We start from the raw sequence: 15865 nt of genomic DNA on the forward strand, positions 1-15865 counted from the left end.
TCCCGCGCAGTGGGACTGTTCCTGCACCCCTGGATACCTCTGCACATCATCCACCACCCCTGGGCCTGCGTCTGCACCGTGAAATGAGGAGGGCTTGGAGCAAACCCTCAAATGATGTCGCCTTCTCTGTTCCAAGCTTCTTTCTGTCTTTGCCCCACTCAGGACCCCCAGGAGGCAGCAGACCCAGTCCAGGGCCAACAGGACGCTTTCCAGATCAGAGACCAGGCAAGTGTTCACTTCTTTTTGTGCCTGTGCACAAAAAGTATTGTCATATATTAGATGACATATACTCTGTGCATATATTAGGAAAATGTTTAAATAATAGCTATTACTTTGTCAACAAAGGTCCATCTAGTCAAGGCTATAGTTTTTCCAGTAGTCATATATGGATATGAGAGTTGGACTATAAAGAAAGCTGAGCACCGAAGAATTGATGCTTTTGAACTGTGGTGTTGGAGAAGACTCTTGAGAGTCCCTTGGACTGCAAGGAGATCCAACCAGTCCATCCTAAAGGATATCAGTCCTGAATATTCATCAGAAGGACTGATGCTGAAGCTGAAGCTCCAATACTTTGGCCACCTGATGCACAAAAAATACTTTGGCCACCTCTCTTTCACTAATTGAGAGAGAGAGAGAATGACAGAGACGGAGGCGGAGAGAGAGAGAGCAGGGGCTACCAGACATTGGCCCATTCTGCATCCTGAGACCTAGCTGATGATCTCTAAGGGATCCCCCGAATTCTAAAACTCTAGAGAGTCAGTACTAACATTTGATGGACAGAAAATGACAATACATTCAGTGGTTAAGAGCACAGGCTGCCTGGATTCAAATCACTGCTTCTTCACTTCCCAACTGTGTGACCTTAGGTAAGTCACTTAACTTCCCTGAGCCTCATTTTCCTCATCTCTAAAATGAGAATAACACAAAGACCTACCTCATAGAGTTGTTGTGAGGATTAAGTAAACTGAGACATAGAAAACCTTAACACGTGGCCTCTGCCCATCACCTGCTGCCCCTGGGCCTGTGTCTACACCTGTGAAGTGGAGGCAGGGCGGTGCTTGGGGCAAACACTCAAGTGATGTCTCCTTCTCTGTTCCAAACTTCTTTCTTTCTTTGCCAAGATCACTCCAAGTGACAGTGATTATTACATGATGTATATGTAACAGCCCCAATCAATACAACGTGTTCACTGCTTGCTAATGCACCAGGTGCTGTGCGATGGGCTCAGTTCCTCAGTCGTGTCCGACTCTTTGTGACCCCGTGGACTGTAGCCCACCAGGCCCTGTGTCCTTGGGTTTCTCAGGCAAGAATCCTGGAATGGGTTGCCGTTTCCTCCTCCAGGGGATCTTCCTGACCCAGGGATCGAACCCGTGTCTCCTGCATCTCCTGCATTGGCAGGTGGATTCTTTACCACTGAGCCTCCTGTGCATATAGTAGAGAAAAAAATGTTTAAATGATAGCTATTACTTTGTCAACAAAGGTCCATCTAGTCAAGGCTATAGTTTTTCCAGTAGTCATATATGGATATGAGAGTTGGACTATAAAGAAAGCTGAGCACCGAAGAATTGATGCTTTTGAACTGTGGTGTTGGAGAAGACTCTTGAGAGTCCCTTGGACTGCAAGGAGATCCAACCAGTCCATCCTAAAGGATATCAGTCCTGAATATTCATCAGAAGGACTGATGCTGAAGCTGAAGCTCCAATACTTTGGCCACCTGATGCAAAGAACTGACTCATTGGAAAAGACCCTGATGCTGGGAAAGATTGAAGGCGGGAGGAGAAGGGGATGACAGAGGATGAGATGGTTGGGTGGCATCACTGACTCATTGGACATGAGTTTGAGCAAGCTCCAGGGGTTGGTGATGGACAGGGAAGCCTGGCGTGCTGTGGTTCATGAGTGACTGAACTGAACTACTATTTGAGCACGTTCACGTCTTAAAATTCCACATTTTGGGGATGAGGAAACTAAGGCTCAGAGACAAGTCACTTGCTCCAGGACACACAGCTGAGATTCAAACCCAGGCTGCCTGGCTTCAGAGCCCACACCAGTGAGCGCTCTCAGTGAGGTCTGTTTTGCCTCCATCTGAATCAGCCCACGGGTCTTGTTATAAAACAGATTCCAAGGCCCCAGCACAGGACTTTAGAGTCCAGCTGGGGCCCGGGAACCTGCATTTTTGCAAACCTTCCTTGGGTGGCTCTGACAAAGGCGACATTCTGAGATCTGGGGAGCAGCGCAATGTGTGCCGCACCCACCATCCAAGGGAAGTGACAGTCCCCCCACTGCAGAGCAGTGGGTGATTCTGATGCAAAGCTTGACAAGCACCTGGTTGGTGCTCATCACTCGCAGTAGCACTGCAGCAGTTGTCATTGCTAGAGTTCCAACACAGGGACTCAGCTGCCTCTTTCTCACCCTCTCCCCATCTCCCCTGCAGAGGTGGCTCCCAGTGACCCCGACTATACAGGGGCCGCCGCCCAACCCCGGGAGGAGAGAACCGGGGGAATCGGAGGCTACTCGGCAGCTGGAACCAGGGAGGACCGAGCGGGCCACCCCCCGGGCTCCTATACCCAAGCCTCTGCGGCTGCTCCCCAGCCGGTGGTGGCCCCGGCCCGTCAGCCCCCACCCCCTGAGGAGGACGAGGAGGAAGCCAACAGCTACGATTCGGATGAAGCAAGTAGGTGACTCGTAACAGAGGGGTGGCTGAAAAAGTCGCTTCAGTGCTCACCCCCTGGGAAACAGGAATGGGTCTGGGGACAGCCCTGTATACCCCAGCCCCCCATAAACATATTAGCCAAGTTATAAAAATACAAATTTGTGTTACTAAATTCACAAAATGACATCAGCTTTCTAAAGTATAGGTGCTTTATGGTTTTTTCATCATTGTAAAACATACATAACATCAATGTTACCTTTTACATGGTTTTTTATGAGTATAATTCAACTACATTCACAGTGTTCTACTGGGTGATTTCATAGAATTATCATATGACCCAGCAATTCCACTCCTAGGTGTATACAAAGAGGCACGTGTTTTAATAGTTTCCCACTCTTTAGTGTGTCTTCTAAAAGTCATTTTTTTAACCATGATTTAAAATTTTCTGGTATTTCCTCTTGCATCCATCCACACGGTGATTTATAAAGTGTCAACTCTGTGCTTCTCTCACTCAGACCTTGAGTCCCAAGGGACACACACACACACACACACACACACACACACACGCACCCTAGTGGCACTTCTCTTGGGTGTGGCTGAGCACTGCAGGGGAGAGCTGGGGTGGCCCTTGTGAGCTGGAAGGAAGCACAGATGGGTCATGTCTGGACCTGATTCACGTTGTGGGGTTGGAGGGACATTCCAAGAGCTGCTGGTCAGATGGGGAGACTGGACCTGCTCCAAAGAAATGGACCAATGGCTGTAATCAGTGGAATGGCTTTGGCCCTTCAGGTTATCTCTCCTCATTGTAAAAAGGGGAGTAAATACTGCCTCCCATGCGGGGCTGAGGGGAGGGTAAACTTAGTTACCTCCTGAGAAAGGGCATCGAAAACCAGAAATCATTTTATGTAGTACAAAACATACAAAAAACATTTTATATAGTACAAAGTACAAGTACAGGGTAAACTGAGGTACCTCCTGAGAAAGGGCATCAAAAACCAAAAATCATTTTATATAGTACAGAACACCCATGAGGAAGTATTATTATGCAATATGCGCATCAGAAGTAATAATAGTAATAGTCAGGCACTTTTCTAAGTGTGCTACATGCAGTGCTCACTTTAACCATCCCAGTGAGTCTAGGAATAGTTGCTTTTCTTCTTCCGATTTCACAGATAGGGAGATGGAGTCTCGGAGAGGCTCAAGGGCTTGTCCTAGTTCACATGGACAGTGAGTGGAGGGGCCGACGGTCAGTCTCAATGCTGCAGCAGATCGGAGGCCAGACCTGGAGGAAATATCAGCTGTCCTGTCTCCCCCAGGGGCCGCGGGGCTGCAGACTTGGGGGAAAGGAGTCTCAGCTGTCGGCCACAGGCTGCTTCTGCTCTGGAAAGGCGCCATGTCTATCCCACCTTTTGGCTCTCGGAATCCTGGCCCCTCTGCCCAGAGCAGTGACCACTGCTCCTTCTCTCCACCTGAAGTGTCTCTTCCTGACCCGCCAAGCCTAGACTATCCCTCTCAGCCTATGTATGTCCCTAATAGGAGATGTCCTTGATGATTTATAACAAGCCTGTCTCTGTATTTGGCTCCCTCCCTCACTCATCTCTGTATCGACAAGTATTTATTGAGCACTGACTAGGTGCCCCTAAACTATTATAAGTGCTAAGGATACCATGGCCAAAAAAAAAAAAAGACAGACAAGATGGCTGATCTAATGGAAATAGCATTCTAGTGGAAAGACACATAATGTACCAATGAGTTGATTTCAAACAGAAACAGAGCATGGTGAAGGAAGTAAAATAGGGTGAAATGACCAAGAAGGTAGCTGCTTTAGATGGAGCAATCAGAGAGGGCTTCTCTAAGGAGGTAGCATTTAATTTAAACTGAGAAGTGGATAATGAGAAGTCATCAGCCACAGGAGGATCTAGAGGAAGTGCATTCTAGACACAGGCAACAGCAAACGCTAAGACTCATTTATTCCTTCAGCAAGTAAGTGAGTGCCAACTGTGTGCCCTGCGCTGTGCCCAGTGGGGACATAGCAGTGAACAAGACAGTCACAGCCTTACCCTCATGGGGTTCTCAGCCTAGCGGATAGAAGTCATTAACTAGGCAATTGCACAAATGATTAACTGATCATAGGTGTGCCGAGGGCTCCAAGGAAGAGGAGGGTCTATGAGGATGAGAAGTCCAAATAAGTCTTCCTCTGCCCTGTAGGTTCAATGCCTATCCCAGACTGGGCACATGGTAAGTGGTCAGGAAATGTTTGTTGAATGACGGAATGAGTGTCTTATTGGTACCTGCCTCTGTCCTCTTCAGCCACCCTGGGTGCCCTGGAGTTCAGCCTTCTCTATGACCAGGACAACAGCTCCCTGCACTGCACCATCATAAAGGCCAAGGTGGGTGAGGGGCCAAGCTGGGGACTGCTCAGTCTGCTCTGGCATTTCTAGGGGACTTGGGGAGGGCATGGGTTATTAGGCCTGTCTCCTGTCACGGCCTTGTCTGTCTGTGACAGTGACAGGAATGAGAAAAGCGCAGGAACTGGCCACGGCTAATTCCTTTCGGGGAGGACTTGCTGTGGGGATGGCCCGGGAGGGGTTTTACTTAACTGTATCTGCCTCCTGGGAATGAAGGCAACCAAGCTTCAAGGGCAGAGCTGAGACCTGCCCCATCCACAGCCGCTGGAGGGCACTGCAGAGGTGTCACCCGGGAGGCAGTGACAGCCGATCTTGACAGCTGACAAGTCACTGAACAGCTCCTTCTACAGATGTGGCTGTCAAGCTGGAGTAGCAGACAGTCAGGGGCCTATTGTTGCAGATCGGGTGCGCTAAATTACCTCAATAGTGTCTGACTCTTTGCAGCCCTATGAACTATAGCCCACCAGGCTCCTCTGTCCATGGGATTTCCCAGGCAACAATACTGGAGTAGGTTCCCATTTCCTACTCCAGGGGATCTTCCCAACCCAGAGATGGAACCCACATGTCCTGTGGCTCCTGCATTGGCAGGTAGATACTTTACCACTGAGCCACCTGGGAAGCCCTGTTGTTGCAGATACAAGGACAGTCATCTGGCCTTCTGAGGGGGCGGGAAGGGCAGACCAGGTTGGAAGAGCATCTCTACACTGCAGGTTTCAGGGGCACTGAGCCGACTCCACTCTAGGCCCCGAGGAAAGCTGGATGATGCCAGTGCCAACCCAAGGAAGTATTAAAAACTAACCAGGGTCTCCCCTGCCCCAAGTCTGGTCTATAGAGAACGAGCAAGGCTCAGGAACCAGACTTCCTGAGTTCTAACACCAGCTCTCCTGCTCCTAGCTGTGGGACTTGGGGGAAGCTACTTAACCTCTCTGTGCCTCGGGGATAATAGTAGAGCCTCTCCCATAAGGGCAATGGTGAGTATTACACAGAAGGTAGCTGGGTATCCCAGTTTGCACAGATGGTCCCCATTATGCCTGTTGCCTTGCTAAAATAATTAAGAACTCTCCTTCCCACTCACAAAATGTCCCAGTTTGGATGATCAGTGATGTGTGAGGTGCTTAACACAACTTCTAGATCAACACACCCAGGTCACTTTTCAGCAGGTGTTTAGATGCATTTACACCCCACCCCCAATAACACAGTGAGGTAAGGCCCTACATTATCTTTTTTAATTTTCACAGGAACCTCTGAGGAAGAGATTATTATTAGCCCCATTGTACAGGTGGAAACTGAGGCTTAGAAAGTTAAAGCCTAAGGCCACTCAACTGGTAAGGGATAGAGCTGGATTTGAATCCAGATTTAATGACCTCCAGCTTCAGAAATGGGAGAAAGCCACACCATCACAGCCCCCTTGAGACAGGGGCTTAATGACTTATGGGCTAGGTTGGTAATAGAGACAAGAAAAGCATGTGGAAAGTGTTAGGGAATGGTAGTAACTTTGGTAAACTGGTATGTTTACCAAACCAACATGTTCCCGTTTCAATTTGAAAACCACAACATCTGCTGATTTGCAAACTCACAATCCAAGCAGACATTCCAGAAATGTTTATTAAATAGCTACTGTGTACCAGGAACTACCCTAATGCTGGAGAATGTTAGAATGAGCCAGAATAGGCTGTGCTCTCATGAACTTTGTTCTAGAAATGGATAAGAAACCATCACCTGAGTATTATTCGGGCTTCCTTGTTGACTCAGCAGTAAAGAATCCAGCTGCAGTGCAGGAGACACAGGAAACCCAGGTTCCATCCCTGGGTCAGGAAGATCCCGTGGAGAAGGAAATGACAACCCACTCAAGTATTTTTGCTGGGAAATCCCATAGACAGAGGAGTCTGGTGGGCTACAGTCCACGTTGCAAAAAGTTGGACATAACTGAGTTGCTGAGCACTCCTGCACACACGAGTATTATTCACCCTCTGGGGCTTTCTACAGATTATTTTGTCCCATTTAATCTTCACAACAAACCTATGAGGAAGGTTCCATCATCATTCCCATTCTATAGATGGGGAAATTGAGACACAGGGAAATTAAGGGACTTGCTCAGGTCACAGAGCCAGGAAGAAGTGGAGCTGGGATTTGAACCAATGTTGTCCAACTCAAAAGCCTGTGCTCTTACCCTCTAGGCTTCCTGGCCAGATTTACCCCTTGCACCCTACTTTGTGGCCTCCTGTCCCCATATAGTACTAACAAACACTGATCATACTTAACTTAAGCCAGGACCAGAGCTCAACATTCACAAGTGAGAGCTCCTTTACTCCTCCAAGAATCCCACGAAGCATTGGCTGTGATCAGCCCCATTAAACAGATGGGGAAACTGAGGTTCCCAGAGATCACAGGACGAAACACATGGGATTGGAGATTAGTGCTCTAAAAGGAGACCGTGGGAGCCCAGAGATAAGACACCTCCCCAGCCAGGGCCTAGGGAGTAGACAAAATGTATCTGAGCCCCAGGAATTTTGGAATTGCTCATACTAACAAGCCCAACTTAACTCCTATCCCAGACAGACTCCTTTCCCTATGGTTGATTTGAGCCCCATGTCAGCTCTAAGAGGGACCAGACAGAGACTGTGATCTCCATCACATGGATGGAGAGACTGAGGTCTCAGAAGCGAGTGAAGAGGCCAGGGCCCGAACACAAGCCTCCTCTCCCTAGCCTTTCCTCCTCTCCCACCCATTCTGGGACATGTCCTTCCATCTCAGCAATAACAATCCAACCTTGATGGAGCACTTCCAGTGTGCCAGCCACTGCCAAACACTTTACAAGTGGGAATGCATTTAGATCTTACCAGCCCATGACACATCCCGTTTGACAGGTGAGGAAAATGAGACTCAGAGAGGTTAAGACACTTGCCTGAGGTCACACAGCCAGTAAGTGACATGACCAGGCTTTAAACCTCATCTGCCTGATTCCAGTGCTCATTCTGAGGTGCTGTATTTCCTTTCTCTTTCTTCAGAGGAGGAAGCACACAGGGTGGATCGATAACTGTACATTGCCTTTGATAGCTGAGTGCCCAAGCCCTCCCCAGGCCCTCACACCATTGCTTTCTTTCTTACAGGGACTGAAGCCCATGGATTCGAATGGCTTGGCCGATCCCTACGTTAAGCTGCACCTCCTGCCGGGAGCCAGCAAGGTACCATATGGCCTGGGCCTCTCGGCAAGCCGGGCACATGGGCTCTGGAAAGCACCCAAGGTTCCCAGCTCAGAGCCTAAAATAGCCCATCCTAAAATAGGATGGGCCAGAGCCATCCTCCTTCAAGAGGCAGGGGCTCTGCTCATTTTTCCAACTCAGAAACCAGGGATCCAGTAGACAAGCAGATGCCATGATTATGCCCTGACCTGCTCAAACAGCTATAGTGGCTCCCCAGTGCTGACCATGGTCACCTCCCCCTCCCATTTTGTGCCTCAGCCAAACATCTCTCAACAGGGATGAACAACTCTCTCCAGATAACTTGAGAAAATATTCTATCATTAAGAGAAAATGGGCCCCCGTCCCTCCTACCTTTCTCTCCCATTCCACCTCACCTGCTGATCATTATTTTGCTCTGGGGAGGAAAAGTGGGATTAATTCTCCTTTCTTTGGATTGACCCCCTCAGAACACAAGGCTGGAAATGAAAGTGTGCCTTCTTGAGTTTTATTTTTTGCTTTGTGTTCACTTGACATGAATGTCCTAAAAACAAAGCTGACTATATACTTGGTATATACTATACACGTGATCTTAGGAAAACGCCTTTTCAAAAATTTTTGTAAGTATCAAATGCCCCATAAGACAAAAAAGGATACACATACATGTGTGCAGGCATACACACACACCCCCACACACACTTTTTTTGTGTTTAGATCAAGAAAAGACAGTCCCATTGCTTCTCAGCCTTTAGGCTAAGATCAAGTGAAGAAAAGACAGTCCCATCTGGCCATGGCCAAACTAGCTGGCCACTACTCCTTCTATTCCGAGTGACATTTGCTTCTCCTTGACACTCTCTCCTTTGCCCGCTCCTAAATCCAAACCTGCTTTGCTAGAGAATCCAGTCAGTTATACATGTTAGTATGAATTGGGTTTGTCACCAGGTGTATTTCTAGCCTTCACTCCTAGAGTAAAATAAAAAATTTTGTCCCCTCCAAGGAATTTCCAGCATGGAGGATTCTATTTGGGGAAGTTGAGAGAATTGCCCCAATATCCCCAGAAATTATGTCTTCACTGCCTAGGAGTGAGTGACTCTCATTTCTGCCTCCCTGTCCTGGAAATAATCATTTTTCTCAAAGACATTGTAGCTTTCTAACCTTTATGCAAAGGTCAGTGAGAGGGCCTGGAGGGAGGGGTAGCCCACCGTCCAGTGTTGGCGATGCATCCTAGAGCCTGACCCCGACTCCCCCCGAGAACACGCACTTGGGAGAACAGAGCCCTGAACACTCCTAAGGGGAGTGGCCTCCTAAGTCACCCAGCCACTAAACAGGCCCAGGGGATGTGGCTGCAGGGCTGGCTCCCCACTGAGGCAGGTGTCTGTCTGTCCATCTCTCTGGGTTCTAGTCCAACAAGCTTCGTACAAAAACCCTGCGGAACACCAGAAACCCCATCTGGAACGAAACTCTGGTCTACCATGGCATCACAGACGAGGACATGCAAAGGAAGACCCTCAGGTGCCTGCTGGGTGGGAGGGCAGAGACGGGCCACGGCTGGGCAGACAAGCACGCGTGATCCCCAGGAGCTATGCCTTAAAACATCTCAGGGTAGTTTTACTTCTAAAAGATGTTACCTATTTCAAGTAGACATTTTTGAAAGTACAGGTAAGTGAAACTGTTAACATCTTGGTGTCTTGACATCTGGGTTTAGCATGTGTATTTGTGTGTGTGTGCGTGCAAAAGTATTTTTTTAAATAAAGTTTAAGTATTTTTTTAAATGTTTATAAGAATGGACCATCCTATCAAATAATCAGCCAGCTTCACTTACTGATGCCACTTCGTATTCTTCTATAATGTATTAAAATGCGTTAATGAGGAGGGCATGGCAACCCATTCCAGTATTCTTGCCTGGAAAATCCCATGGACAGAGGAGCCTGGCAGGCTACAGTCCATGGGGATGCAAAGAGTGGGACACGACTGAAGCCACTTAGCACTCAATAAATGAGTATATTCTTCTTGTGAAGAATTACTGAGAAAACAAAGCTGCCTTTAAATGTTCATCCCTTCCTTTGCCTGGGTCTCTTTTCTCCTTCTGTGAGTGTGTATATATTCATTATATACATACATGGTGGTGGTGGTTTAGTTGCTTCAGTCGTGTCCAACTCTTTGCAACCCCATGGACTGTAGCCTGCCAGGCTCCTCTGTCCATGGGATTCTCCAGGCCAGAGTACTGGAGTGGGTTGCCATGCCCTCCTCCAGGGGATCTTTCTGACCCAGAGATCGAACCCACATCTCTTAGTCTCCTGCACTGGCAGACAGGGTCTTTACCTGGCGCCACCTGGGAAGCCCCGTATACATACATTTAGTGTACACATATATGCAAACACCATCATTTACAGTACAAGAAATATCTTTTCGAATATATCTGGAACTCGCCTTTTTCCTTAAAATATATCTTAGGTTTGTGGCCATGAGAAGACATTTAGAGCCACCTAATTTTTTTCAGGATATTTATTTTACTTTTTAATTAGAGTATATTTGCTTTGCAATGTTGTGTTGGTCTCTGCTGTACAACAGTGTGAATCAGCTGTATGTATACATATATCCCCTCTCTCTTGAGTCTCCCTCCCACTCTCCCATCCCAGCCCTCTAGGTCATCACAGAGCACAAAGCTGAGTTCCCTGTGCTGGACAGCAGCTTCCCATTAGCTACTTATTTTACACATTAGATCTACCTAATTTTTAACTGTTTCAGAGTATTCCACGGCATAGATTTATCACATATTTTTAAATGCTTTATTAGTAAATATCATGAATATATATACAGGCTTCCCTGGTGGCTCATATGGTAAAGAATCCACCCGCAACGCAGGAGACCTGGGTTTGATCCCTGAGTTGGGAAGATCCTCTGGAGGAGGGAATGCCACCCACTCCAGTATCTTACCTGGAGAATTCCATGGACAGAGGAGCCTGGCGGACTACAGTCCATGGGGTCGGAAAGAGTCGGACATGACTGAGCAAGTAACACTTTTACAGAATATAAAAAAAAAACAGTCTTTCAAAAACCTTAATATTTTTTGTATTTGCTTCTGCTCTTTTTTGGTAAAGAATTAAGCACTACAGATGCAAACTGAAGCTCCTCTTGTATACTCCATCCCCCGCCTCTTTTCTTCTTCCTTCCCCAGGACTAACCACTATTCTGAATTCTATGGGTATGATTCCCAAGCGTATCCTATGCTTCAGCTGCATAATTATGTGTCTGTAAACAGTATATGATATTGTTTGGCATGTCTTAAAGTTTTATGTGACTGTTTACCACTTTATTTATCCAGTTCCCTGTGGACAGACGTTTAGACAGCTTCCAGCTTTTCTCTATTATAAACGAATTTTCAATGAGCATCCTTCATGCTTCCTTGGGTTCATATGAGTATTTCCTTAGGATAGAAATCAAGGAGGAATATTTGCTGGATCATAGGATATAGGGTGTGGGTCTTTTTAATTTTACAAGACATACAAACTCCTCTTCAAAGGGGCTGTTCCAAGTACATTCCCGTCAGCTACAAAATTTTCTTAAGCACACATTTGTATAGCAGTGTAACATCCATTTAGAAAAGTGCACATGAAAAAGTGTACAGATAGACGCATTTTCACAGAGTGAACACACTGAGTTAAGAAAACAGAACAGCGCTGGACCACGGAAGCACCCCCCCCCCCCTCAGTGAGGACCTTTCCCCGCAGGGCGTTCACCGCCCCCATTGCTAACAGGACAGCTTCGCTCAGTCTGGTTCTGTACTTTATACAATGACACCACACCACATCATTCTTTTATGTCTGTCTTCTTTCATTTAATATCCGTTTGTGACAGTCACCCGAGTTGTGTGTAGTTGTAAGTTCTCATTGCTATTTAGTATTCCGTTGTGTGGATATAACAGTTTCACTTATTCATTCTACTGTTAATGAGCATTTGGTTGACTTTCTGTTCGGGGCTATTACAAATAGTGCTGCTGGGAACATTGTAGTAGCTGTTTCTTGCATGCATTTCTGTCGTATATACACCTGGGAGTGTATGACTGAACCGCAGTATATGTATATGTTTAGCTCTAGTAGAGACTGCCAGTTTTCCATAGTTTTATTGTTTTTACACTCCAACAAGCAGTGTCTGGGGGTTCCAGTTGCGTCCTCATCAACACTTTTCCATGTTGGCCATTCTGGTGAGTGTGTAGGGGTGTCACATTGTGGCTTTTGCATTTCCCTGGTGAGTGAGGACAACATTATTTTCAATGTGTACTGTTAACGTTTCCAGGGTTATTTCATAATTTTCTTAAGATGTCTCCCCATTATAGAATACTTACATTATTTCTGCTTTTTCACAATTACAAACAAAACTATAGGAAGGATCTTTAGGTATTTATTTTTGCACTTATGTCTTCAAGATAAATTCTTAGAAGTGGCATTGCTAGGTCAAATATGGTGACTATTTTTAAGTCTTTGGAGACATATTGTCCTGTAGAAAGGATGGTGTTGTTCACACCCCTACTGGCTGCATGGTGTGTACACATGGGGCTCAGAAGGAGGGTGTTCTGACCCTCTAGAGCTATGAACCTTGTTCAGCAATTTTTTGTTTTACTGGAGTACTCGTTCAACAAATGTTGATGGCCGAGAGCAAGGTGCTGTTAGTTCCTATCAGCCTCCCATGCCTTGGTGAGGGGGAGATTCCTTCGTTCCTCTTAGTATATGTCAGGAAGAATTATCATGCCTCAACTTGTCCTTTGGGCCTCCTGAGGTACCTTTCTCATGACCACCAATTTTGTGTCTCTAGTGTACTTACTGCTGTACAGAATGGGTAGCAAAAGACAATACAGTGTTCTGGGATTCAGGAGCTTCAAATTCTGGTGCTGCGCCTTGTGTGATGTTTAGTTGCTCAGTTGTGTCTGACTCTTTGCAACCCCATGGACTGTAGCCTGCCAGACTGCTCCATCCGTGGGACTCTCCAGGCAAGGATACTGGAGTGGGTTGCCATCTCTGCCCCTTACTAGGGAAAAATTGTTCAACCTTTCTGGGCCCCAATTTCCTCTACAAAGTGGGAAACTCAGAGGTTTGGGAGAAGGGAAAGAATTAAATGAGAAGAGGTCCTAGCCTAACTTTGCAAAACATGCTGCCGAAATGGCCATTAAGCAGATGAAAAGGGGGCTGAGCTTCATTACTCATCAGGGAAATGTAAATTAATACTACAAGGAGATAGATATTATGGCCTACTCAGAAATGCAACAGTTAAAACTGACAAAATCGAAATTAGAATGAAGAACAACCAGGACCTGCATAAACTACTGGGAGGAATATAATTGAAGGAACCTCTTTGGAAAACTGTTTAGACATTTCTACTGAGGTTAAATTTGTGTGTTAACCTCAGGAGAAGCTTGGCTCAGCAATGCCCAATAGAAACACATACATGTGCATACAAAAAGAGATGAATGTGAATATTCCCTCGCAGCTTCATTCATAACAACTAGAAATAGCTCGAAACCAAATGCCCATATGTAGCAACATTATTAGAGTATATTTACATGATGGAATACTACACACCCAAAACAAGGACAAATTACTATAGACATGGATCTCACAGACATAATGCTGAACAAAAGAAGCCAAATGTAAAATAATCTATACATCTGATTTTATTTATATGCAGGTCAAAAACAAGACACAGAATCTTGCCAAGGGGACAAAATGGTTATCTTTGAGGAAGTTAGTGACTAGGAGGAATCATGAGGGTCTTCTGGCAGCTGAAATATTTTACATCTTGATCTGAGTGGTGGTTACATGGGTGTATGCATATTCAAAAATCAGCAGCTAAAAATTTAAGTTTTGTGCATGTTACTGCTCATTAAGTTATACTGTGATCAAGAAGAAATTAAAAATACCTGGCCTAGTGTTCAATAAATAGGATGTTGTATTATTCCTGTGCACATTATACCTTCCCTACCATCATCAATCACACACAGCTCTTGGTACACAGTAGGTGCTCGGTATATGCTCTTTTTTTTTTTTTCATCCCCATCCTTTATATTGACCACAGAATCTCTGTCTGTGATGAAGACAAATTCGGCCATAATGAGTTTATTGGTGAGACCAGGTTCTCCCTCAAGAAACTGAAGCCCAATCAGAGGAAGAACTTCAATATCTGTCTGGAGCGGGTGATCCCGGTGAGTGCCTATGCCCTGAGGGTTCAGTGAGGGAGAGGATGGGATAGATCTGTCAGGTGCCAGACAGGAGAGGGGCTGCGGCAGCTTTGGGGAGGAGGGTGAAGATTTCAGCTCAGAACATCAGGGTTGCCTGCTGGCTATGCCTTCTTCCAACCCTGGTTAGCATCACTTCTGAAGGGCAGTGTGGTGTAGCAGAGCGGTCTGCCTGAGTTCAAAGCCCTGCCATGTTCAAAGCCCTGCCATGTCCCTGCTCCCTGGCCCTCGCCAAGGGTCTGAACTATTCTGGGCCTCAGTTTTTCTTGTCTATAAAATGGACATTACAATAGCACCTGCCTCGTAGGAGGGTTGTGTGAAAGACATAACTAAAACAACCCTGCACATAATGAGCACGCATAAATTAACTGTTGTTCTTATAGAAAATAATGCTGCCTTACCCACCTGTCAGTCAAGAAGTTCATAAAGCATCGCAGAGATACACAGAAGGCAGGATAGCGTGGTGCTTAAGAGCATGGGCTCTGGAGCCAGACTGGGTTTGAGTCCCAGTTTCTGCCACCTGCAGTATAGCTTGAATCCCTTGACTTAACCCCTCTCTGCTTCAGTTTTCTTATCTGCAAAATGGGAAAATATGGTACCAACTTCATAGGGTCTTTTAAGGATTGAGGTGAGAGTACATATAAAGCATTACAACTGCTATTTCTCACCTTTTAAGAAAGAACGAGAACCACACCGAGGCTGTTCAATTGGGCTGCACCTCAGAATCAACTGGAGATTTTAAAACCAGAGCTTTACAAAATAGATTTCATGGGACATCTCCCTGGATATTCTGACTTAGTGAGGAAGGGTGAGACCTAGCAATCTGTATTTTTACAGATAATCCAACCCACCCAGTTTTTTTTTTTTTAACCTCTGAGCTACCTGGGGCCCAGAAAGAGGAGGGAGTTGCTAAGATATGAGTTGATGACTCTGCTCTCAGACACCGGCCATAGCCCAGCTTTCCTGCAATGACCAGTGTGCCTCCTCACTGGGCAGTGAGCCAGTGCCCCCATGGAGATGCCTGCAGCATCCTCCCACCAGATGGCCAGCCTCAGGAGGGACTCTCATGTGTGCCACACCATGTTCTATAGCACCGACAAAGCAACAAGGAAAACTTTACACCGGATGCCAGGCTCCAATATATCGCCAGATGTGCTAGGAGGAAGCCTTTCCTCTGGGTCTTTGCCTGGTAACAGCTGGCTCTTCAGGCTTCATCTCCTTCCCCTCAGTGAGTCCAGTCGGTCAGGACAGGGCCAGGCCCCCATCTGGGTCTTCAGTTACTGGGTCTGCTCATCTTGCTCTGATGGACACAGCCAGTCCCGGAGGCACAGAGGTGGCAGGACAGGCCTGCGCTGGCCCCAGCACCCTGCTGATCTTTGCTCTTAACCCTCTCACCATT

General features: G+C 46.5%; 1 protein-coding gene across 2 annotated transcripts in view; it reads left to right on the forward strand.

Annotated features, from left to right (window-relative positions):
• RPH3A (rabphilin 3A) overlaps nt 1-15865 on the forward strand; it is a 64244-nt gene that overhangs the window by 43699 nt on the left and 4680 nt on the right. For both annotated transcript variants that reach the window (XM_070385588.1, XM_070385587.1), the window contains 6 exons: nt 163-225; nt 2432-2671; nt 4961-5040; nt 8169-8243; nt 9640-9749; nt 14307-14433. In XM_070385588.1, coding sequence (XP_070241689.1) covers nt 163-225; nt 2432-2671; nt 4961-5040; nt 8169-8243; nt 9640-9749; nt 14307-14433 — 695 coding nt within the window. The remainder of the gene's footprint in view (nt 1-162; nt 226-2431; nt 2672-4960; nt 5041-8168; nt 8244-9639; nt 9750-14306; nt 14434-15865) is intronic.

Source organism: Bos mutus, chromosome 17 (genome assembly GCF_027580195.1).
Source record: "Bos mutus isolate GX-2022 chromosome 17, NWIPB_WYAK_1.1, whole genome shotgun sequence".
NCBI lineage: Eukaryota > Metazoa > Chordata > Mammalia > Artiodactyla > Bovidae > Bos > Bos mutus.